At 40.5% G+C, this 26,502-nt stretch overlaps 2 protein-coding genes across 14 annotated transcripts in view; one reads left to right on the top strand and one right to left on the bottom strand.

Moving 5' to 3' along the window:
• The window catches only part of cenpp (centromere protein P), a 348,725-nt gene that overhangs the window by 296,764 nt on the left and 25,459 nt on the right, over positions 1-26,502 (top strand). The gene's annotated exons all lie outside the window — the stretch shown is intronic.
• Positions 1-26,502, bottom strand: part of ecm2 (extracellular matrix protein 2, female organ and adipocyte specific) — an 89,627-nt gene that overhangs the window by 47,952 nt on the left and 15,173 nt on the right. For 8 of the 9 annotated variants that reach the window (XR_015759370.1, XR_015759371.1, XM_087994206.1 and 5 more), the window contains 3 exons: positions 19,985-20,284; positions 10,651-10,839; positions 7,387-8,499 (listed from right to left, as the gene is read on the bottom strand). Coding sequence is in view for 7 of the 9 variants with exons in the window: in XM_087994206.1 (XP_087850332.1) it covers positions 7,387-8,499; positions 10,651-10,839; positions 19,985-20,264 (1,582 nt within the window). In the remaining 2 variants the exon portion in view is untranslated. The remainder of the gene's footprint in view (positions 1-7,386; positions 8,500-10,650; positions 10,840-19,984; positions 20,285-26,502) is intronic. The other variant, XM_087994211.1, reaches the window with a different exon arrangement.

Below are 26,502 nucleotides of genomic sequence, written 5' to 3'. Positions count from 1 at the left end.
TGGACATTGACTGAATGGAAACCTTTTCTATTCATGAATTTAACTACATTATGATAAATCTCAATGTGTAAGATCAAATTGCCTTGCACCAGATGTCTTGGTAAAGCTGAGTGTCCGAGCTGATCTTGTCACAGGAAAATGAGACAAAATAGTGTGATCTTGCACAAATTGCATCGATACAACCCTGATGTGATTCAGAGTTGAAAGGTCTTCAGTGGATTCTTAGAATCAACCAGCTACATAGAAATTTGACACTGCTGTCGTTTTGACAGCCACCAGATAGGATAGCGACCCACTCTTCAGATTGCAAACCTGCTCCAGCAGATGCCACAGTTCTGTGAGAGTGTCTCAGAACCACCTTATTCAATGGCAGCAGTGTGCTTTGCTCATCTGGAGAAAATTACAACAAAGTCAGTATACTCGGCTTGCAGGTTAACATCTACTGTGGATGAAACCACATGGATGGTTCTAATGAACCTCTGCAGGGAATATCAGGAACAAAACAGCTCCTTAATAATGCAACCTGTCAGCAGTTGCAGCAACTCAATGTAACTTTACCGTCAGCCTCAATACAGTAGGACTTGGAGGTACCAATAAGGAGGATGTCTCTACATGGTCCACTAACGTATTAGGTCCTATTCACATATATGCAACATAAGTTGTATTGCACAATTGCACTAGGATGATGGAAGTCTTGTTTTCCCTCCCACATTCCCCGCTTAGCTAAGAAATGCAACATTTCATGGAAAGTGCGTTCTCACAAATTTACAGTTCAATGTCAGAGGAATGCACTGTGCAGATTATGAGACTACTGGGTGTTTGGAAATGATCAACTAGACATGACAATTTTAAAGGTTGCATATGCTCACTTTTTGCTTCAGAAGTTAGTCAAATTAATTTGTAGTGATCAATAATTGCTTGTTGTCAGGATTTCCAATATATATTGTTGGTGCACATAAAGAATTTTGTGATGGAAGATGTTTATAATTTTGAATCTCTAACCCCACCTGATTAATGCAATTGGCCTTTGAAGGGCCTCACATCATCCATGAATCTCCAGATCCTGAATGCACCAAGCACTTGAATGATTGTGACCAGCACTCTGGACTGAAATTGGACGATGCTGCTGACTGAGTGCACTGGATTAAGGGGTATTTCCCTTATAATTTTAGACATTAGTGATTTATTGACGCACATGGTGTGTGTGTGTGTGTGTACACTCACAACATGTCCATCCACTGGACTGTTCAATGCTGACAAACACAGCATGCTACCTGGCTTTCTGGCTGCTAAGACACACGGCAAAGCAGAAATGCTGCGCGCATCCAAACAAACATAGAAACTAGGAGCAGGAATAGGTCACTCAGCCCCTTGAGCCTACCCCACAATGCAGGAGAACTATAGCTGATCCTCTATCTCAATGTTATATTCCCATTTTCTCCTCTTGAGGCCTTTAAAATTTAGAAATTTGTCTGTCTTTTGCTTGAATACATTCAGTGATTTAGCTTTCAAAGCCTTCTGTTGTAGAGATTTCTATAGTTTCACTACCCTTTGAACAAGCAAATTTCTTCATCCTAGTCCTGAATGGTCTACGCTGTATCCTGAGACTCCCCAAGTGGGGGAAAAATCTTCCCTGCATCTAATCTGTCCAGCCCTGTTAGAATTTTATACATTTCAATCAGATCCACTTTAATCCAACCAACCCACCAACCCAACCCAACCCAACCACCCCATAGCCCAACACTTTAACTCCCCCTCCCACTCCACCAAGGACATGCAGGTCCTTGGACTCCTCCATCGTCAGACCATGGCAACACGACGGTTGGAGGAAGAGCGCCTCATCTTCTGCCTGGGAACCCTCCAACCACAAGGGATGAACTCAGATTTCTCCAGTTTCCTCATTTCCCCTCCCCACACCTTGTCTCAGTCAAATCCCTCGAACTCAGCACCGCCTTCCTAACCTGCAATCATCTTCCTGACCTCTCTGCCCCCACCCCACTCCAGTCTATCACCCTCACCTTGACCTCCCTCCACCTATCGCATTTCCAAAGCCCCTCCCCCAAGTCCCTCCTCCCTACCTTTTATCTTAGCCTGCTGGACACACTTTCCTCATTCCTGAGGAAGGGCTTATGCCCGAAACGTCAATTCTCCTGTTCCTTGGATGCTGCCTGACCTGCTGCGCTTTTCCAGCAACACATTTTCAGCTCTGATCTCCAGCATCTGCAGCCCTCACTTTCTCCACTTTCATCCTTCTAAACTCTAGCAAATATGGGCCCAATCTAATTGACCTGTCCTTGGAGGACAGTCACTACCTGAATACCAAGTACATTCTTTTTTGATTTGGAAGATCAAAATCGCATGCAGTACTCCAATCATGGTTTCATATTGAATAAGTATAGTATTCGACTTGTGAACTCCAATCATCTTGCATTGAAGACCATTATTCCATTCACTTTCCAAATTGCTTGCTACACCTGCCTCTCTGATTTCATTGACTAATGTGCAAGAACACCCAGATCCCTTTGGACATTTACTTTTCCCAATTTAAATAATATATACTGCTTTTCCATTTTTAAACCAAAGATGTATAAGTTCACATTTAGCCACACTGTATTGCCTCTGCTATGTGCTTGCCACTCAACTCAACGACATCATCTGAAGTCTCCTTGGTGTCTCCCCACAATTCCCAATCCTGTATTTTGTTCTCTCATCCAGATAATTTATATGTAGTGTAATCAGGGCCCATGCCTTGATTCTTGCAGTAATCCATTAGTTATTTTCTGTTATTAAGAAAAAGAGCTATTTCATCCCACTGTCTGTTTCCAATTCTTGATCTTTGCTAATATATTATTCACTATCCCAATGCTTTCGGATTGCCCACTAACCTCTTATGAGGGACCTCATCAAAAGCCTTCTTAAAACTCCAAATACACCACATCCATTGGATCTCCCTTCTCTATTCTACTAGTTTTATCCTCATGGTTGATCTTGCATAAACCTAGACCAGGCTTGCTGCTTTTTTTGACAATTTTATTTGAATCTAATGCTATTCCTAATTTATTTTGAAACCATAGTTGAGTTACCTTTCCTCTTATTTTTGTGCCAGATAGAAATGAATAATTGTTGTCATTCATACACACATTCTTAAGTATGATCCATTGCCTACCCACTATCAACACCTTAGTAGTTCCCAAAGCTACCATTGCCAATCTGTGCCTCATACCCTCAAAGTTTACTTGAAGTAAGTAAGCACAAAATTAGTGAGCACTAAGAAAACATGATAACAGCCCTGAGATGAACTCTGTCCCTGTACATAAAGTGACCTGGTCGCAGTAATTGCTATGTGGGGTTTCACTGAACTCCAAAGTGCAGTAGTGAAGTGCTGAACTGTATTATAAGTCATTTCAAAACATAGCATGATGATGTGGTGAGGCTGATGCTTTGCCAATGGCAATTTTCATTGATAGAGGGCAGGCAATTACTTCTCCAGATGCATGGTGTGAGTTATTGGGGAATGTTAACAAACATGGAGTCCCAGAGAAGATGCTGGAGAACTGCAAGGGCCAGGTTATTGTTCCGACTTTCAAGTCAGGAATTGGTGCCATCTAGTTTCTCACTGGCACCTGAGAGAGTAATAACCTGCATATAAATGAGGTGAGATTGAGTAATAAAAGGATCATAGCATATGCAATTCAGAGTTATGCTTGCAGACAGCATAGAGGTGCTCCACAAAGCAATGACCCAAACAGTTCAGTGCAGAGGAAGCCATATTGTAAACAGCAAATACAGTAGATTAATTTGAAAGATTACTGCTTTATTACATTAATTACTGCTTCATCTGAAAGAACATTTTGGAACCTTGGTTAATGAGGAAATGGAGTTAAAGGGGCAGGTGATACTTATGTGTTTGTATGGAAAAGCCCATTTCCCTCAATGATACCACCATTAATAACTCAATCATTCTCAACACCCCATCCTTTTCCAATGGCACCTGTCATTACAAATGCAGAAGATGTAAGCTCATAAGAAATAGGAACAACAGTAGGCTGTTCGATCCCTTGAACCCCCTCCAACATTCAATAGCATCGTGGCTGATCTGACATTCCACATGTCCACTTTCCTGCCCTTTCCCCATAACCCTTGATTCCCCTACCGATCAAAAGTCTATCTCCGTCTTAAATAAACACAAGATCTCTGCTCCCAACAGCTCTCTGTGGCTAGAAATTACAAAGATTCCCAGCAATCTAATGGAGTTTAATATAGATAAGTGTGAGGTCTTACATTTTGGGAAGTCAAATCAAGGTAGAAGTTTCATGGTGAATGGTAGGGCCTTAGGGAGCGTAATGGAACAGAGGGACCTTGGAGTTCAGGTGCACGGTCCTCTGAAAGTGGAGTCACAGCTAGACTGGCCAGTGAAAAAGGTTTTTGGCACACTGGACTTCATTAGTCGGGGCATTGAGCATCGAAGTTGGGAATTAAGTTGCAGTTGTACAGGATGTTGGTGAGGCCACACGTGGAGTTTTGTGTTCAGTTTTGATCTCCTTGCTGTAGGATGGATGTTATTTAACTGGAAAGAGTGCAGAAGTAATTTACAAGGATATTGCCAGGACACAAGGATCTGAGTTAAGGGAGAGGTTGGACAAGCTAGGACTTTTTTCCTTTAGAGCATAGGAGACTGAGGAGGGATTTTTTAGAAATATTGAAGATCATGAGAGACATGGATAGGATGAATGCATTCAGTCTTTTTCTCAGTGTGGGGGAATCGAGGACTAGAGGACCTCAGTTTAAGGTTAGAGGGGAAAGAATTAAAGGGGACCTGGGGCAACTTTTTAAATAGGGTGGTACGCATATGGAATGAACTGCCACGGACGTGGATGAGATGGGTACATAACACCATTTAAACGGCATTTAGACAAATGCGTGGATAGGAAAGGTTTAGAGGGATATGGGCCAAGTGCAGGGAAATGGAGTTAGCGTGGATGGACATTTTGGTCAGCATGAACCAATTTGGGCTGAAGGGCCTGTCTCCATGCTGCAGGACTCTGACTCTATTTTGTCCATTCTCAAATCATTCCTCATCTGACAGTATTGCAAGCAAATGTGCTCCCATGCATCTGCCAGTAGGAGGTAGAGTGACAAACAGCCAAATAGGCAGCTTTTATATTTGTTAATTCTAAAGGCATTTGTCTGATAGCATGTTTAAGATGAAGGCTTTCCTGTGTGAAGAATCATAGGCATGAATCTACATTCTACTCCAAGTCTATTATTTCAATATATGACTTTACTGGATCAATCTGACATTTTGGTATTACTGTTTACAAGAAAAGACAAAAAGGAATCTGCTGGTTTCTCCAGTTTTATCAATCAGTTATTTTAAACAGCAACTAATGCAGGTGGTAGTACCTTCCAACTACTTGTTGTTTATTCATATCAGCCTCAGTACATCTTGCAGTAAGAAATAGAGTGCATTGTTTTTCAAAATGGCATAATTCATTGAACTGGCAATTTAATGCTTTAGCACTAAATTCTTAGTTTGTTATTCTAATTACCTTGCTTACTCCAAATTATATGTAACTTATTTTTTACTACAGTGCAATGACATGGAATTATCATAATAATACTGTCAATGATACCTAATCTGCCAAAGTCAGATGCAAAGTTGAGTGAAACTCCACATAAGAATACAACATTTAATGATAAGAACTGTACAGGAGTTCTCTTTTTAATAAAGGTGTTAATAGGTTAACACAATTTTCCAAATGCACTTGTATGAGAACCTGGGAAAACCTGTACCAGTCAAAATTAATGTTCCCAGATATAGAGTCACAGAGATGTACAGCATGGAAACAGACCCTTCGGTCCAACCCGTCCATGCCGACCAGATATCCCAACCCAATCTAGTCCCACCTGCCAGCACCCAGCCCATATACCTCCAAACCCTTCCTATCATATACCCATCCAAATGCCTCTTAAATGTTGCAATTGTACCAGCCTCCACCGCATCCTCTGGCAGCTCATTCCATACACGTACCACCCTCTGCGTGAAAATATTGCCCCTTAGGTCTCTTTTATATCTTTCCCCTCTCACCCTAAACCTATGCCCTCTCGTTCTGGACTACCCGACCCCAGGAAAAGGACTTTGTCTATTTATCCTATGCATGCCCCTCATAATTTTGTAAACCTCTATAAGGTCACCCCTCAGCCTTCGACGCTCCAGGAAAAACAGCCCAAGCCTGTTCAGCCTCTTCCTGTAGCTCAGATCCTCCAACCCTGGCAACATCCTTGTAAATCTTTTCTGAACCCTTTCAAATTTTACAACATCTTTCCGATAGGAGGGAGACCAGAATTGCACGCAATATTCCAACAGTGGCCTAACCAATGCCCTATACAGCCGCAACACGACCTCCCAACTCCTGTACTCAATACTCTGACTAATAAAGGAAAGCATACCAAACGCCTTCTTCATTATCCTATCTACCTGCAACTCCACTTTCAAGGAGCTATGAACCTGCACTCCAAGGTCTCTTTGTTCAGCAACACTCCCTAGGACCTTACCATTAAGTGTATAAGTCCTGCTAAGATTTGCTTTCCCAAAATGCAGCACCTCGCATTTATCTGAATTAAACTCCATCTGCCACTTCTCAGCCCATTGGCCCATCTGGTCCAGATCCTGTTGTAATCTGAGGTAACCCTCTTCGCTGTCCACTACACCTCCAATTTTGGTGTCATCTGCAAACTTACTAACTGTACCTCTTATGCTCGCATCCAAATCATTTATGTAAATGACAAAAAGTAGAGGGCCCAGCACCGATCCTTGTGGCACTCCACTGGTCACAGGCCTCCAGTCTGAAAAACAACCCTCCACCACCACCCTCTGTCTTCTCCCTTTGAGCCAGTTCTGTATCCAAATGGCTAGTTCTCCCTATATTCCATGAGATCTAACCTTGCTAATCAGTCTTCCATGGGGAACCTTGTCGCACGCCTTACTGAAGTCCAAAAAGATCACATTTACTGCACTGCCCTCATCAATCCTCTTTGTTTCTTCTTCAAAACTCTCAATCAGGTTTGTGAGATATGATTTCCCACGCACAAAGCCATGTTGACTATCCCGAATCAGTCCTTGACTTTCCAAATACATCTTATGTTTCTTTGTCAAAGTACTTCTCAGTTTCTTGAAGGTATCCCCAAGTATAACAGCATTAATGCCAGACCTAATAACCATAGTTATAAACTTGATTGACATAAAAAAGTTTTAATGAATACTTATCATTCTACTTCTTTCCTTTTTTGACATGTTTTAGAAAATGTTTTAAGCAATTCAGTTTTCTCAAATAAAATTATTATTGTTAAAATGTAAAATGCCGTAAAGGTAAGAAACTTGATTACCTGCAAGATAAAGATTTGTAAGCTCCAGATCACTGAGTGGAGGTATTTGAGTCAACTTGGCATTATTGCAATTTATTGTGATATCTGTGGTCTCACAGCCAACTGGAAGAGAAAATCTATGGGGTTCTTCACCAGATTGAACTAATATTGATTCAAATATGGAAGGAAATAATGACAACTCAAAAACATCTGCAGAGCCATTTTCTTCATCTTCCGCAATCTCCTTCTCTTCTGCCTCCTCTTGCGTTTCCTCCTGTTTCTCATTTTGCATCTCTGCTTCATCCACTTCCTCTTCCGCCACCTCCTCCATCACTTTCTCCTTCTCCATCACCTCCTCTCCCTTGTGTACCTCCAATTGCTCCTCCATCTCTTTTTTCTCCTTCTCACCCTTCTCCTCCTCCTTCTCTTGTCCCTTCACTTGCTGCTCCTCTTGTTCCTTCACTTGCTGCTCTTCTTGCTCCTCTTGTTCCTTCACTTGCTGCTCCTCTTGATCCTTCACTTGCTGCTCCTCTTGTTCCTTCACTTGCTGCTCCTCTTGCTCCTCTTGTTCCTTCACTTGCTGCTCCCCTTGTTCCTCTTGTTCCTTCACTTGCTGCTCCTCTTGCTTCTCTTGTTCCTTCACTTGCTGCTCCTCTTGCTCCTCTTGTTCCTTCACTTGCTGCTCCTCTTGTTCCTTCACTTGCTGCTCCTCTTCCTCATCATAAAGATCAGTATATTCAACATACTCAACATACCCATCATAATTGCTATCCTGCTCTTCTTTCTCTTGAATAGTTTTTGAGTGATTTGTCATTTCATTTTCGAGTTGCTGATTTTCTCCATTTTCTTTACTCCCCTGAACTTCTTCATATAAATGTTCCTGGTCCTCTGCCTGCAGCTTTTGAAGATCTTCCTCTTCTATAGTTTTTCCCCGATGATAGGATCTCCCTAGTTCCATTTGTTCTTCTTCATCATGATGCTTTTTCTCTTCAAGCTTTCTTTTCTTTTCCTCATCTTTTCTGCGGAGCTCTTCTTCCAATTTGTTGTTATCTCTCCTTAGTTCTTCTTGTATTATTTGTGTATCTTGATTACCTGGGATCACTGGATGATAGGTTTCACTAGGATCGTTTAGCTCTGTAGAATCAGCATAAAATTTAAGACTGTTAACTGAACATTTAATAATCAAATATGGAGATCAAAATCAATGATGAAATAGGAAAGGGGGCATGGTGGTCTAGTCATAATTCATAAAATTCCAGCAATTAATAAATGAAAATGAATAAACCAAAATGAATAACAAAGGAAACTTTGTGAAACTGTTTCAGTAGATTCATGCTTGAAGTTTTTTTGGGGTTTAATAATAAAATGAATAACTAATGTGCACCATTTTCAATACTTAACTGTATTATTCGTCTTATATCGATTTCTATCTATAATAAAATAATAGCCAGTGTATTGAACAGGAAGTCAAATTATAACCTAATTAAAAGAATAAAGATGAGGAATATAATGTCAACATTGAATCTAAATTGCAGTATTACTACTCAGCATATATTTTTATTTCAGATGGTCATGTTAATAAGTATTGTGCAATACTTATTAATACAATCTCACTGATTGTTGTCTTTAAGTAGCTGGTATAATGTTCTCGTTATAGAAAAATGTAGTCCACAGTAGGCTTAACACAGAAATCATGTTGCAACTTAAAGTGAAATAGCTACAAAGCTATTAAGAGCATGTATGGTGCTTAGTGTTGCATTTTTTAAAATAACAATAACATTATATTTGGCAAATATTGAATTTAGCTGCAGAAGGTTCTGTAGTTGACAGTGAGAGCCTTTTTCCCCAGATGGTGATGGCTAGCACGAGGGCACATAGCTTTAAATTGAGGAGTGATAGATACAGGACAGATATCCGAGGCAGTTTCTTTACTCAGTAGTAGGGGTGTGCAACGCACAGCCTACAACAGTAGTAATCTCGCCAACTTTAAGGGCATTTAAATGATCATTAGATAAACATATGGATGAAAATGGAATAGTGTAGGATAGCTAGGCTTCAGATTGGTTCCACAGGTCGGTGCAACATCAAAGGCCTGTACTGCGCTGTAATGTTCTATGTTCTAAGGTTCAGTTGCAGATACTCAATTGAGCTTTAGAGATACAAATATGGTTCTTTATATTTTGCAGTATGCATTTAATTCATTGTTTCATGTGTTAATTTTTAATAAGGTCATAAGAAGCAGAAACAGGAATAGGCCATCTGGTCCTTTGAGTCCTCTCTGCCATTCAATAAGATCAGGATGATCTTTTCGTGGCCTTAGCTCCACTTAGCCACCATAACCCTTAATTCCTTTACTGTTCAAAAAAAATTATCTATTTTAGCTTTAAAAACATTCAATGAGGAAGTCTCTACTACTTCACCGGGCAAGAAATTCCACAGATTCACAACCCTTTGGGTGAAGAAGTTCCTCCTGAATTCAGTTCTAAATCTGTTCCCCCTAAATTTTAGGTAATGCCCTCTTGTTCTAGTTTCACCTGCCAGTGGAAACAACCTCTCTGTTTCTATCTTATCTATTCCTTCATAATTGTATGTGTTTCTATAAGTTCCCCCCTCATTCTTCTAAATTCCAATGAATATAACCCCAGTCTACTCAGTCTGTCCTCATAAGCCAACTCTCTCAACTCCAAAATCAACCAGGTGAATCTCCTCTGCACCCCCTTCAGTGCCAGTTATCCTTTCTCAAGTAAGGAGACCGAAACTGCATGCAGTACTCCAGGTTTGGCCTCATCGGCACCCTATACAGCTGCAATATAACCTCCCTGCTTTTAAACTCAATCCTTGTAGCAATGAAGGACAAAATTCCATTTGCCTTCTTAATTACCTGTTATACTAGCAGACCAACCTTCTGTGATTCAAGCACAAGGACAACCAGAGTCCTCTGCAACGAAGTATGCTGCAACTTTTTACCATTCAAATAATAGTCCTTTTTGCTAACATATTTTCTGAACAAATATTTAAATTGTCCTCAATTATTGTTCAATAATCTTTGAAATAGCCATATTAAATAGTTCTTTAATATTATGTTTAAATGGTAAGTTTTTATCTCCAAGCATTTTGTTTGTAAGTATATTGTTTCAATGGTAAGTACCTTTACTCAAAGCATTTTGTGTGTGTGAGCGCATACCTAAAACTACTCTGTGTTAATAAACAATTTAATAGCTATTTTTGATTTTGACCTTTTAAATAACTGAATAAAATCAGCTGAATAAAAGAATGAGAAAATACCAATTGAAGTGCAAATTGGACAGCATTCTCCTGTTGGTATTGTGGTCCTTGCACATTTTAGGATCGGGCAGTTCATTTCATCACAGATCACTTTTCCATTTGAACACAGACAGGTCAGACAAGGTTTTGGAGACCAGACTGCCTTGTCATACATGATCATTCCATTTGTTTTGCAGCGTCCTTGTCTACCTAATGACATCAATTTTAAAATGAGTGTAATTAGTATCCGTCTATTGACATCCTAAACATCTTGAGTAGATTCAAGTTAAACAATGAGTAAAAGTAGTGCATTATTCAAAACTAAAATGCCTCATAATTCTTAAACACTTAAGCATAGCAACACTTAATAACTCAGTGATCCCTGGAATTGACAATTATCCCAGTTAATACATATATTGGCAAAAATATAATGTAACCTGCATTGAGAATGTCTTAAAATGGTAGTTTTGGTTTTAGTAGTATACTATAACAATCTGAATGAGGTTAAATGGAATGATAATTTGTGTCTCAATAACCTTCTGTTGCTTTTTATTGATGTGGAGGCGCCAGTGTTGGACTGGGGTGGACAAAATCAGATGTCACACGACACCAGGTTATAGTCCAACAGGTTTATTTGAAATCACAAGCTTTCGGAGTGCTACACCTTCATCAGGTGAAACCCGACAAAGGAGTAGCGCTTCAAAAGCTTGTGATTTCAAAAAACCTGTTGGACTATAACCTGGTGTTCTGTGACTTCAGGCTTTGCTTTTTATTAGAAAATATGCAAAATGATCAGCAACTGATTTTAAAAAAGGTTAATGTTGGGAGTTTGACCTTTCATCAGAACATAGTTCTGAGGTTTTATTTCAAAAACAGTCTCTCCTAAAGCTACTCAAATGCTTACATCAAACAGACTAGTGATTATTTCTAATCTTCAAAAGTAAGGTCTTTAGTTTGTGTTTATGTCTCCAGTCTTTTGTTTCTCTTTTTCTTAAAAATAACTTGTTAGGTATGAAAATATCATACAATAGGGTAGGGCATTGATTCCCCTCAAGCTCATGCTAGTCTGTGCCAAGTCTTAATTGCTCTTTAGATCCAGCTCCTTCGCTCTCAAATCCTCAACATGTCAAAAACCTATATACACTTAAAATGCTTTCTGTGATCTTGCCTCCACAACTGCTTTGGAGAGAGAATTCCAGGCATTCACCACCATATAGGAGAAGAAATTCCTTCACATCTCAGTGTTAAGTGAATGTCTTCTTATTCTGTAACTATGAACCTTAGTCTGAGATTCCTGCACTAGTGAAAACATCTACCTGTCAAGCCCTCTCAGGACTTTGGAGGAAGTGAGGACTGCAGATGCTGATGCCTGAAATGTCGAATCTCCTGCTGCCTGACCTGCTGTGCTTTTTCAACACCACACTTACTCCTTTCAGGACCATGCATGTTCAGTAAGATCATCCCTTATTCTTCTCAACTCCATTAAATAAAGGCCAAAATTGATTAGCCATTCTTGTTAAGTTAACCCTTTCATCCCAGGAATGAGCTATCTAAACTCTTCTAATGCCAATACATCCTTTCTTAAATACATTGATCAAAATTCCAGGATCTGATAATATTTAATCAGGCAGGTTTAATAAATAATCTAAGAGTAAAAGATTTCCTAGAAAATAGTAATCAAAACATGATAGAATTTAGCATTGAGCTTGAAAGTGAGTGCATCGAAAAAAGTCTGCTAAACTTAACTGAGGATAATGACAAAGGAATGAAGGCAGAGTTGCCTGGAGTGGAATGGAAACAGAATTTAGGAAAAAAAGCGGTTGATGAATAATGGCATACATTTAAGAAAATAGTTCATGACCCACAACAAAGATATATCGTAGTGAGGAATGAGGATTCTATCAAGGGTGTAAACCAATCATGGTTAACCAAGGAAATTAAGAATGGTATCAATTAAAAAGTAAAAGCATACAATTTGGCAACAATTCATGGTAAAGCAGAGGATTAGGAAAGTTTTAAAAACCAATAAAGATTACCAAGAAAGTAATGAAGAGCAAGAAAATAAACTAATAAGTAACATAAAAATGGACAGGAAATGCTTAGAGTTGTAGAGTACGGAAACGAGACCCTTCAGTCCAACTTCTACTCATGCCAACCAGATATCCTAAACTGATTTAGTCCCATTTGCCAGCATTTGGCCCATATCCCTCTGAACCCTTCCTATTCATACACCAATCCACGTGCTTGTACCTGCCTCCATCACTTTGTCTGGTAGCTCATTCCATACATGGCACCCTCTGCATGAAAAGCTGCCCTTAGGTCCTTTTTAAATCTTTTCCCTCTCACCTTAAATCTGTGCCCTCTAGTTTTGGACTCCCCTAACCTGGGAAAAAGATATTGGCTATTCACCCTGTTCATGCTCCTCATGATTTTATAAATCTCCATAAGTTTACCCCTCAGCCTCCTACGCTTCAGAGAAAATAACTCCAGCCTACTCAATCTCTCCCTATAACCCAAGCCCTCCAATCCTGGCAAGATCCTTGTAAATCTTTTCTGAACCATTTCAAGTTTAACAACATCTTTCCTATAGCAAGGAAACTTGAACTGAACACAGTATTCTAATATTAGCCTCACCGATGTCCTGTACAGCCACAATATGAAGTCATAACTCCAATACTCAAAGCCACCCAATGCTTGGAGGAAGAACGCCTCATCTTCTGCCTTGGGACCCTCCAACCACACAGGATTAATGTCGATCTCACCAGTTTCCTCATCTCCCATCAACACACCTTATCCCAGATCCAACCCTCCAACTTGGCACCACCCTCTTGAACTGTCCTACCTCTCCACCTTTCTTCCCACCTATCCGCTCCACCCTCTGCTCTACCCTATCACTGTCACCCCCTCACCTTCATCTACGTATGGCCTTCCAAGCTACCTTCTCCCCAGCACCACCCTCCTCCTATTTATCTCTCAGCCCCCTTAGGCTCCTCCCTCCTTCCTGATGAAGAGCCTATGCCTGAAACATCGACTGTCCTGCTCTTTGGATGCTGCCTGACCTGCTGTGCTTCTTCAGCGCCACACTTTTTGACTCCTGTACTCAGTGCACTGACCAATGAAAGCAAGCATACCAAATGCCATCCTCACTATCCTGACTACCTGTAACTCTACCTTCAAGGAATTATTTCACTTGCATCCCTAGGTCGCTTCATTTAGCAACACACCCCAGGGCCTGACCATTAATTGTATAAGTCCTGCCCTGGGTTGCCTTACAAAAATGCAATAACCTCAAATTTATCAAAATTAAACTCCATCTGCCACTCCCTGACCCAAGGCGCTATCTGATTAAGGCCCCATTGTACTCTGAGATAACCTGGCAAAAGTGAGGACTGCAGATGCTGGAAACGAGAGTTTAGATTAGAGTGGTGCTGGAAAAGCACAGCAGGTCAGGCAGCATCTGAGGAGCAGGAAAATCGATGTTTCAGGCAAAAGCCCTTCATCAAAAATGGAGGCAGAGAGCCTCCAGGGTGGAAAGATAAGTGTGGGTGGAGAGATAAGTGTGGGAGGGCTGGGGAGAGGGTGAGGGGATGGTTGCTGGGGAGAAGGGACAGGGGACATTGATATCATTCCAAAAATACTAAATCAAGGGGCAAAAGGAAGAGAGGAAATGCATTTTAAAAATTGCAAAAGATAAAGAACTAGGGCAAGTAATGAGACCAAAGGACAAAAGTCCTCCAAATGTGATTGGTTGCATCCTCAGATTTTTAAGGAAGTAGCTATGGAGATAGTAGATGCACTGCCTCATAATCTTCCAAGAATGTAAGATTCTGAAAAAGTCCCAGAGGATTGATAAACTGACAATGTTACACCCTTATTCAAAAAGGGAGACAAATGAACTGGTAATTATAAGCCACTTACTGCCATTGTGAAAATATTAGAATCTACTAAAAAGGTTAAAAAAATCTGATTCACTACTGTCCCTCAGGGAAGGAGATCTGTTGTACATTTGACTCCAGACCCACAGCAATGTGGTTGTCTCTTGGGTATCCTTGGGCAATTTAAGAATGAATATTAAATGTTGGCCTTGCCAGTGATGCCCATATCCTATGAATGAATAAAAAAAATTAAAAATAATATAATCAAGTAGAATCAGCATGGTTTCACAAAGGGAAAGAGTGTTCGATAAGGTATCATATATTCGGTGACTTCATGAGATAACAGCCCATGGGTGTTGGAGGTAGTATATGAAGTTGGATAGAAAATTTACTAACTAATAGGAGACAAAGAGTTTGGTGCATTTTCGAGGTGGTAACTTCTAACTAGAAGTGTGCTACAGGGATCATTGCTGGGAACACAATTATTTACAATATATATTACTTGGATGAAGAAAGTGAATGTACGATAGCCAGGTTTGAGGATGGCACAAAAATAGGTAGGAAAGCAATTGGTGAGGATGATACGCAGTGTGCAGAGAGATAAGTAAGAGGGCAAAAACTTAGCAGATGGAATATAATGTGGGGAAATGTGAGGTTATATATTTTGGCAGGAAGAATAGAAGAGCTGAATGTTAATTAAATGGAGAAATTTAAATGGTTCACGGTATTGATACCTTTGAGGAAAGGGGATTCCAAGGAGATGGTGTGGGAGAGCAGAACAGAAACACTGGAGTCTTAGGAAATTTGATAATTAAGGAGATAGATGAGCTTTGCTTTCTTTCCTTTTGTTGTAATCATGACCAAGAGATAGAAGGTTCTGCTGCTTATTTAAACAACATCTTAATATAACAGAAGGAAAGTTTAAAAAGGGAAGGGTGACTAAGTACCCAGTCTTGAGATTACCATCGAAGCTGTATACAATTGGCAGAAGGATTGGGAAGGTGCATGCTTCGTTGAAAAACTGATATGGGAACATTAGTATAATTGCCTGACAGGAAGGAGCTGTACCACTAGGATAGAATGCATCTAAACTCGTGTAGGGCTAGTGAACAGAATGAATAATGCAATTGATAGAAATTTAAATTAGTAAATTGCAGGTGCTTGTTTCATGTTGTAAATATCAAAGAATATTGACCTCTAGTACAATAATCTTGCAAATTTAACATTTTCAGCATGATGTTCAAATTCCTCTTTGGCCTTGTTGCTGCTTTTGTCATTTGTCTCCTTCAATGCTATGATCCTTCAAAAACTCTAGCCTTTCGAACATCCTTGACCTTTTTTTGCCTCACCACTAATGCCTTTGTTTTCACTTATCTAAGCCTGATGCTCAAATTTCCTTCCCAATTCCATCTAATTTCTCCCTCCCTCTCACTGTCCTTTTAAAATGTTTCTTAGAGGTTACCACTTTGACTAAATCCTTGGCCACCTGTTCTGATTTTTTTGCAGCATAATGTCAGGTGTTACCTGGTAATGCTCCTGTGAAGTGCTTTGGTACATTTTATTATGTTGCATATATTATATAAGTACTTTTTTTTTACATACGTGTTTCAATATGTTTCCCTGTGGATTACCAAGGTATTGGAGATAGGGACATATGAAATAGTGAGCCAGTTATTTTATGAATGGAATACTTCTTGGGATTATTGTAGTTATTTGTTATAAAAGCTTTTAGTTCACAATTTACAAGATTGATCAATGCAGTAATATTGAAAATGTGTTGCTGGAAAAGCGCAGCAGGTCAGGCAGCATCCAGGGAACAGGAGAATCGACGTTTCGGGCATAAGCCCTTCTTCAGGAATGAGGAAAGTTTGTCCAGCAGGCTAAGATAAAAGGTAGGGAGGAGGGACCCCAAGTCAGTGGGCGGCATGGTGGCACAGTGGTTAGCACTGCTGCCTCACAGCGCCAGAGACCCGGGTTCAATTCCTGCCTCAGGCGACTGACTGTGTGGAGTTTGCACGTTCTCCACGTGTCTGCGTGGGTTTCGTACGGGTTCTCCGGTTTCCTCCCACAGTCCAAAGATGTGCAGGTCAGGTGAATTGGCCATGCTAAATTGCCCGTAGTGTTAGGTAAGGGGTAAATGTAGGAGCATGGGTGGGTGGTGGGTTGCGCTTCGGCGGGTCGGTGTGGACTTGTTGGGCCGAAGTGCCTGTTTCCACACTGTAATGTAATCTAATCTAATCTTAGCCTGCTGGACAAACTTTCCTCATTCCTGAAGAAGGGCTTATGCCCGAAACGTCGATTCTCCTGTTCCCTGGATGCTGCCTGACCTGCTGCGCTTTTCCAGCAACACATTTTCAGCTCTGATCTCCAGCATCTGCAGACGTCACTTTCTCCTCAATGCAGTAATATTGTCAAGTGCTTACATCTACCTTATGAAATTATATTTTGACTTGAAAGGTAAAATGACAGTAACTTGCAAATTGTCATAAAATGCACTGTCAAAATTTTAGATGTTGCCAAGTTCTATCATGTCTTTAAGACTCGTTTCTCTTCAATAAATTCAAAATCTACCATTGCTGTAGATTTCCAGCGCCTTCAGTACAAATCCTAATTTTCAAGATTTAACATTGCTAGTAGATTTTGGTCATTAAAAGATTGGTCAGGTGTTTTTGGTTGGTGTGGAGTTACCAGTTATCAGTTTATGGGCTTGCCTGTTGTTCACTGTAGAACACAGGTGGAAGTTCATGCTCAGAATGAAGAGGCCAAGTTTGTGAGAAATTAAGAGCAGATGCAAGATCTCCAGTATAATCTTCACAGTAAAATCAGCTCTGAAAAAAGTAAACGTAAACAGGTATTTGGGAGCAGAAGTTTACTTTGGACAGGTTTTGGGAGAATGAAGTGTTTACTTAGGGGACAGTGCAATGTATCATCATAAAAGGAGATCTTAAGCTATGCTAAAAGTCAAGAGTTTCTATTAAAGTGTAATTTGCCGACAGTAGTATTTAATCAATGTTGCTTTTAGTTTGTGACAATAAAGGTGTTAAAACGAAATCTTGTCATGCAGTCCTTTCCATCAATTATTAGAAATTCCAATCCCTTTGTAAAAGTTCTTTGTGGATATCATAAGAATTTATTTTTTTATGTGTAACTTGTTTTTTTTTAAAATGACATAGTTCATTTACACTTTGGGGATAGGGGTTGTATGTTTTTCCATTGTGTGGTTTCTAACTTTCATTCTTATGATAGCAGAAATGAAGGATTATACAAAGTCATGATGCTGACTGACTGCATGTCATTGGAGCGATAGTGTGTGGTGAATAGATCAGCTTATACTGTTGAAAAGGGAAACAAATCCATTTACAGTTCTCATTTACTGTACAGTATTACTGCTCTCCCGGTGGAGTTATGGTGACCTGATCAGGAAATAGTTGCTGGAGAGACTGCCATCTGTTTCTGCAAGATTTTATTTTCAACCCAAATAGTCACTAAAGGTTTTATAACAATAAAGTGTGGTTGTAGTTTACCAACAGCAATCTGGCATAGCATATATATAAAAATGTCAAATATATGTCTACATAAAAACATGAGATCAATATTAATCTGCTGCAGTTGGGTAAATTTACAGCTTTAGTGACCTATCCTTTTCAATAGCTCATAATATATTTTTGAATATTTTCATCAGAGGCAGAATTACAGTTTTTCCATGTGATATATTCAGATTTTCTGAATGGTGTATGTTTATAGTTTGTATTTATTATTTGTCTTTACATGTGTAAACCACTGCCATTGGAATAATTCTGATGGGATAGTCTCAGTTTACAATATTTCCAAAACAAAACAATCAAATGGTTAATGTCAACAATTTATGCTTCTTGAAATTGTGGATGCGTTGGTGATTATTTTCCAGAGTTCGATAGATTCGGGATCAGTTCCTGCGGATTGGAGGGTGGCTAATGTTGTACCACTTTTTAAGAAAGGTGGGAGAGAGTAAACAGAAAATTATAGACCAGTTAGTCTGACCTCAGTGGTGGGAAAGATGCTGGAGTCTCTTATAAAGGATGAAATTATGACACATCTGGATAGTAGTAACAGGATAGGTCAGAGTCAGCATGGATTTATGAAGGGGAAATCATGCTTGACTAATCTTCTGGAATCTTTTGAGGATGTAACTCTGAAGATGGACGAGGGAGATCCAGTAGTCATAGTGTACCTGGACTTTCAGAAAGCTTTTGATAAAGTCCCACATAGGAGGTTAGTGAACAAAATTAGGGCACATGGTATTGGGAGCAAAGTACTAACTTGGATTGAAAGTTGGTTGGCTGACAGGAAACAAAAAGTAGTGATAAACGGCTCCATTTCGGAATGGCAGGCAGTGACCAGTGGGGTACTGCAGGGATCAGTGCTGGGACCACAGCATTTTATAATATATATTAATGATATAGAAGATGGTATTAGTAATAACACTAGCAAATTTGCTGATGATACAAAGCTGGGTGGCAGGGTGAAATGTGAGGAGGATGTTAGGAGATTACAGGGTGACCTGGACAGGTTAGGTGAGTGGTCAGATGCATGGCAGATGCAGTTTAATGTGGATAAATGTATGGTTATCCACTTCGGTGGCAAGAACAGGAAGGCAGATTACTTCCTAAATGGAATCAATTTAGGTAAAGGGGCAGTACAGAGATATCTGGGCATTCTTGTACACCAGTCAATGAAGGTAAGCATGCAGGTACAGCAGGTATTGAAGAAGGCTAATAGCATGCTGGCTTTCATAACAAGAGGGATTGAGTATAGAAGCAAAGAGGTTCTTCTGCAGCTGTACAGGGCCCTGGTGAGACCACACCTGGAGTACTGTGTGCAGTTCTGGTCTCCAAATTTGAGGAAAGACATTCTGGCTATTGAGGGAGTGCAGCGTAGGTTCACGAGGTCAATCCCTGGAATGGCGGGACTACTATACGCTGAAAGACTGGAGCGACTGGGCTTGTATCCCCTTGAGTTTAGAAGACTGAGAGAAGAGAGGATCTGATTGAGACATACAAGATTATTAAAGGATTGGACACTCTGGAGGCAGGAAACATGTTTCCGCTGATGGGTGAGTGCTGAACCAGAGGACACAGCTTAAAAATATGGGGTAGACCATTTAGGACAGAGATGAGGAGAAACTTCTTCACCCAGAGAGTGGTGGCTGTGTGGAATGCTCTGCCCCAGAGGGCAGTGGAGGCCCAGTCTCTGGATTCATTTAAGAAAGAGTTGGATAAAGCTCTCAAGGATAATGGAATCAAGGGTTATGGAGATAAGGCAGGAACAGAATACTGATTAAGGATGATCAGCCATCATCATATTGAATGGTGGTGCAGGCTCGAAGAGCAGAATGTCCTACTTCTGCACCTAATGTCTATTGTCTATTGAATTGTGATGAAGTTTATTTAAATGGGTACGACTGTGGTTGAGAAGTTACTTGTTATCTTTTTGTTACTAACCTGGTAATACATTGTAGCTGGTTTCAGTTTCATCAATACCTATATACGAATCAAGGAAGGTTGCAGTGCCTTCATCTGCATTCATGTTTGGAACTTTTGCAGGGGAGAGTGGACGTCTAGGTATGGATTGTCTGGCTGGATTGCGATTCACAATGCCAACTTGTTGTCCTTGAGGGTGGAGCTGCCTCCACTGACTCCCATTGGTTGCCTTAATTTCCCTCTTACCAATAATAACACAGAAGTTGAGAAGTACGAAGAACAAAACAAAATTTACTTTCATTATTTTTCTTTAGGTATCACCTGTAAGAAGGAAAGTGAAAACATAAACATAAGTTTCCTGAATTTTATTCCCCAGGTTTCTACAGTTAATGATATTAATACATATATTAATATTAATACAGAATTTTTTTTCCATCTAAAATGCTTCAAAATGATCATTTAATTTGCTTGTTCATTTAACTAGCAGTTTGCATGTTATTTAGAATCCCTACAGTGTGGAAACAGGCCCTTTGGCCCAAAGGGTCCACACCATACCTCCAAAGAGTAACCCACCCAGACTCATTCCCCTACCCTATTATCCCATGTTTACCCCTGATTAATGCACCTAACCCAAACATCCCTAAACACTATGGGCAATTTAGAATGGCCAATTCACCTAAACTGCACATCTTTAGATTATGAGAGGAAACCAGAGCACCAGGAGGAAACCCATGCAGACATGGGGAGAATGTGAAGAACTGAACTATGGAGTATTTGTCATGGAACTGCCTGCTAGTTTAAACTGAAAAATATAACCACTTCCGGTAACCAGTAGAAATTTTAATATCAATATGCTCTTTGAGTTTTACTCAAAAAAATGCCAGCTTACGAAATAAGTTTATATGATAGTCTTGGGCTGCTTCCACCGCCAAATCCAAGCCACCGGATGCCTGGAGGAAGAACGCCTCATCTTCCGCCTTGGGACCCTCCAACCACATGGTATCAATGTCGATGTTACCAGTTTCCTCATCTTCTCTCCCCCGCCTTATCCAAGATCCAACCCTCCAACTCAGCACCACCCTCTTGAATTGTCCTACCTGTCCATCTTCCTTCCCACCTGTCCATTTTCCTTCCCACCTATCCACTCCACCCTCTGCTCCGACCTCCTATCACAGGAGTTCAGACAGCATCCAAGGAGCAGGAAAATCGACGTTTCGGGCAAAAGCCCTTCATCAGGAATACAGGCAGAGTGCCTGAAGGGTGGAGAGATCAGGCACTCTGCCTGTATTCCTGATGAAGGGCTTTTGCCCGAAACGTCGATTTTCCTGCTCCTTGGATGCTGTCTAAACTGCTGTGCTTTTCCAGCACCATTCTAATCCAGAATCTGCTTTCCAGCATCTGCAGTCATTGTTTTTACCTCCGACCTATCACATCACACCCACCTTCATCTACCTATTGCCTTCCAAGTAACCTTTCCCCCAGCCCCAGCCCCCACCCATTAACCTCTCAGCACTCTTGGCATTCCCCCCCCCCCCCCCTCCGAATTCCTGATGAAGGGCTTGTGCCCAAAACATCGACTCTCCTGCTCGTAGTATGCTGCCTAACCTGCTGTGCTTTTCCAGCGCCACATTTTTTGACTCTGATCTCCAGCATCTGTAGTCCTCATTTTCTCCTGATGTGATAGTTAGCTTGGCAACATTTAACTCTCAGTCAACATTACAAAAAATCTATCTGATCGTTATTACAATTCTGCTTTTGGTACTTCATGCAAATTAATTGGCATATTTCTTCTATTTAACAATATTTCAAAATTAGTATGGCAATATTAAATGAATGATGGTAGACTATAGTACAGTATACCATGAGGAAATTGTTGACATGGGTATTAAAATTATCAGTTCAGTATGCAATCTTGAAAATAAAAAGCAAATAAATTTTTCATTTCACTGGAGGCAAAGTAAATAAAATTAATGCATTGACGGTTTGACAGAGCACTGATTCAGCACTAGCTAAATACCTGAGTACAGTTCCAGTCACTGCACCATAATGGGATATTGGAAAAGATACAAAGGAAGTCAACAAATCAGATATGAGAGGGAGTCAGAAGAATGATCCCAGGAATGAATGGCTTGTCATATGAGGAGCAATTAAGGAGTCCAGGTCTGCACTCCATGGAATTTAGAAAGTTGAGGGGTTTATCTGATTGAAACTTGTAGGATACTGAGAGACCTAGATGGAGTGGTCGTGGAGCAGATATTTCTACTAGTAGAACCCAAGGGTGCAAACTCAAAGTGAAGTGACGATCCTTTAGAACTCAGATAAGGAGGAATTTCTTTAGCCAGAGGGTGGTTAATCAGTCGAACTGATTGCCACAGAGGATTGCGGAGGCAAGGTCATTGAGTGTATTCAAGACAGAGATAGATCGGTTCTTGATTGGTAAGGGGATCAAGGATTATAGGGAGAAGGCAGGAGAATGGGTTGAGAAACACATCAGCCATGCTCAAACAATGGAGCAGACTCAATGGTTTGAATGAGCTAATTCTGCTCCTATATCTTATGGTCTTGTATTAGGCATTATGTAGTTGAGCTAAAAAGCCTAATAAGGCTGTAATAAGCCTAATACTGGACCAGTTTACACAAGAGAAAAAAATGACTGTGTGAGATTATACTGAAATTTTGAACATTCGAAAGAACACGGTTAAACTTAAATCCAGTAATTATAAACCCTTGCCAGAGGGCATGGTCTCAAGTCCGTAACAGGAAATATTTATGATTTGGACGTGCCAGTGTTGGACTGGATTGTACAAAGTTAAAAATCACACAACACCAGTTCAATAGGTTTATTTGGAAACACTAGCTTTCGGAGCGCTGCTGCTTGATCAGGTGGTTATGGAATATAAAATTGTAGGACACAGAATGTATAGCAAAATTTTACAGTGTGATTTAACTAAAATTATATATTGAAAAAGACTTGGATTGTTTGTTAAGTCTGTCATCTTTTAGAATGGCATGTTGGTACCAGTTCTTTTACATGTAAATTCCAGAACTTTCTTAAAGTTACGTTCTCAAGTGAACTTTAACAATAGATGCCATGTTGGCCCAGATAATGCATTGAAGTTGTGAGGTGCCCTGAGTGAGGCTGTATGTTGCCCAATGTTCTGACTGATTCTAATCTAAAAAAGGGATTTACATAATCTTAATGGATTCATGCAGTTTTTGAGCAAAATAGAATGTAATTCTACAAGTACAAATTCACCCCACAAGCGTGTGTGTGTGTATACGTGTGGCATATGAGTGTCTGTGAGATAATGTGTGTGAGTGTAAAGGGGTATAAGTTTGTGAGAGTGTGGGTGTGTATGTGTGAGCATGTGAGAGAGGGTCTGCACGAGTGTATGGGTTTGTAGGAGTGTCTCTGAGAGAGTGTTTGTGTGTGTGTGTGGATATGTGTATGTGTGTGTGGTGCAGTGGGGTCACCTATCGTGTGACATGAATCCAAGGTCCCAGTTGAGATCATCCTCATGGGTACCAAACTTGGCTATCAGCCTCTGCTTGGCCACTTTGCATTGTTCTGATGCCTGATGAAGGGCTTTTGCCCGAAACGTTGATTTTCCTGCTCCTTGGATGCTGCCTGACCTGCTATGCTTTTCCAGCACCACTTTAATCTAGACTCTGATCGCCAGCATCTGCAGTACTCACTTTCACCACTTTGCGTTGTTGCCTGTCCCAAAGTTCGCCTTGGACGATGGTCACCCAAAGGTCCAAGGTTGAACATCCCAATCCGCTGAAGTGTTCTCCAACTGGGAGGGAACACTCCTGTCTGTTGATTGTTATGCGGTGTCCATTTATCTGTTGCCGTAACCTCTGCTCAGTCTCACCAACGTACCATGCCTCAGAGCATCCTTACCTGCAGCGTATGAGATAGACAACGTTGGCCGAGTCACGTGAGTACCTGCCATGTACATGGTGAGAGGTCTTCCCACGTATAATGGTGGTATCCGTGTCAACACAGACACGTCTTGCAGTGTCTACCGTGACAAGGTTGTATGGTGTTGTCCTGAAAGCCAGGTAGTTTGCTGCGAACAACGATCTGTTTGAGGTTTGGTGGTTGTTTGAAGTTGTTTTGGTGGTCTTTTTCAATATATAATTTCAGTTACATCACACTGTAAACTTTTGTGATAAATTCTGTATCCTACGATCTTATACTCCACAACCACCTCATGAAAGGAGCAGCGCTCTGAGAGCTAGTGCTTCCAAATAAACCCGTTGGGCTATAACCTGGTGTTAGGAAATATTTATGCCCATGTCCTTCGTATAGATGGTATTGAATGTCTAGAGCACTGGTGACCGAAAAATTCAGTAGTAATTTTTTTTCTCAAAAGTTCAAATTTTGAGAATATAATGTGTAAAGTAATGATATAAAAAGGTTAATCTATGAGCAAAGCTGAAGTACTGTCCACTCTGATATATAATACAGCTACTGGATGGAACCTCAAGCAGTCATGGGGAGTGTTAAGGAGTCTTGGGCATTCTCGTCAGCTGTAGTCTCCTATTCTTCATGCCACCATCAGTTGAATGTAACTTGTGCACAGTGTTACCCTTCACTTGCATTATGCACTGGAAATCAAGGCCTGCTATTCCCCAAGTCATCACAAAAGTTAAAGATTTTTAAAGGTTTACAAAAATGTCTTTTACACCAGGTTAACAGAAATAATAGATCCTGTTTCTCCACTTAGCTAAAATTACTATTTATTACAAATAAATAGATTCTAGCTACAGGTAAACAATTATGAGCCATCAATATATCACTGTGCTAGTTACAACTCTAACTCCCTTTTAAACTCCCTCTCTAAATGCATATATGGACTGACACAGAGAAGAGGAAAGAGACATGGGTGTTATGGGTGGAAGTAAAAAATTGGGAAGGCAGTTCAATAGTCCTTGTTCACAGAGTCCGCTGAGATGGTTCTTTTGACTTGTCAGGATATGTTGCTCCATGTTATTCCTCCTTCAGATACTTCCATTTGCTGGCAGCAGGTGTAGGGTAGCTCGTTCACATTATAAAGGTCTTTGACATGAATGGGGTAGTTCTGGACAATACATAGCATCTCCCATATCTTAGTATCCACTCCTCCCAAAGGATCACACTTTTTATTTAATAAAACAAAGAACTGACAATTGCTGCAAATGTTTCAGCCTTATCTTTTGCACTGATGTGCTGTGCAGTGGTCACTATTGTTGAAGATGGTGAGTTGTTTAATTGTCCATCATCATTCATGACTGTATATGGCAGATCTGCAGAGCTTAGATCTGATTCATTTCATGTGGGATCGCTAGCTCTGTCTGTCACTTGCTGCCTAGCTGTTTGGCATGCAAATAGTCCTGAGATACCAGGTTGGTGCTGCTCCTAGGATGCCCTGCTACACTTTTCATGGAACCAGGATTGATCCCCTGGTTGAAGATTTGTTGGACTACTGTGGCTACTGTTCCACAGCACCTCATGGATGCCGAGTCTTGAGTTGGTAGATCTGTTTGAAGTCAATTCCATTTGGCACAGTGATAGTGAACTGAACATGATGAAAGGTATTCTCAATGTGATGATGAACGTCATCTCTACAAGGACTATGCAATTGTTACTATACTGTCATAGACGGGTGCATCTATGGTAGTTTGGTGAGGATGAAGTCAAGTATGTTTTTTTTCCTCTTATTTGTTCTCTCACCATCTGTTGCAGTCCCAGGCTTTAGGATTTAGGTCAGTAGTGGTGCTGCCAAATCACTAATTGAAGTCCTTCTCTCAGTACATTCTGTGTTCTTTCCACTCTTTCTGTACTTAATCCAGATGCTATTCAATAGGGAGGAATCTAGAGAGTCGGTTCATTAGAATCAGCTGGAGGCTTCCATTCCTGTGTTTGACCTGATGCCATGATACGTCATGGAGTTCAAAGTCAATGTTGAGGATTCCTAGAGCAATTCCTTCCTCGGTGCATAACACCGTGCCATGACTTCTGCTGGGTCTGTCCTGCTGTTGCATAAGATATACCCAGGGATGATGATGGTGTTGTCTTGGATGTAGTGCATAAGTTATGATTCCGAGACCATAACTATACCAGGCTGTTGTTTGACTCATCTGGCACTAGATTCCAGGTGTTTAGGTCAGATGACCTTCCCTCCAATATGAAACAGGCCCTTTGGCCTAACAAGTCGACACCGACCCTCCGAAGAGTAACCCACCTAGACCCATTCCCCAACCCTATGTTAGTGAGAAGGGCTTACTTTATTGTGACTGATACAACTGGATGGTTTGCTGGGTCATTTCAAAGGCAGTTAAGAATCAACCACATTGCTGTTGCATTTAGGCCACACTGAGTAAGGTGGCAGTTTCCTTTCTTAAAGGACATTAATTAACCAGGTGGGATTTTATGACAGTCAGCTTTAATTTAACGGTCATCATTAGACCTTAAATTCCAAATTTTTGTTGATTACCTATTCCACCATCTCCCTGGTGGGATTTGAACCCAGGTCCCTCGAACTATCAAGCAT

Source organism: Chiloscyllium plagiosum, unplaced genomic scaffold (genome assembly GCF_037043375.1).
Source record: "Chiloscyllium plagiosum isolate Xiang-an unplaced genomic scaffold, Cpla_swu_hap1 HiC_scaffold_14, whole genome shotgun sequence".
NCBI classification, from domain to species: domain Eukaryota; kingdom Metazoa; phylum Chordata; class Chondrichthyes; order Orectolobiformes; family Hemiscylliidae; genus Chiloscyllium; species Chiloscyllium plagiosum.
The sequence above is the reverse complement of the archived record's forward strand: the minus strand, read 5'-3'. Positions and strand labels throughout refer to the sequence as shown.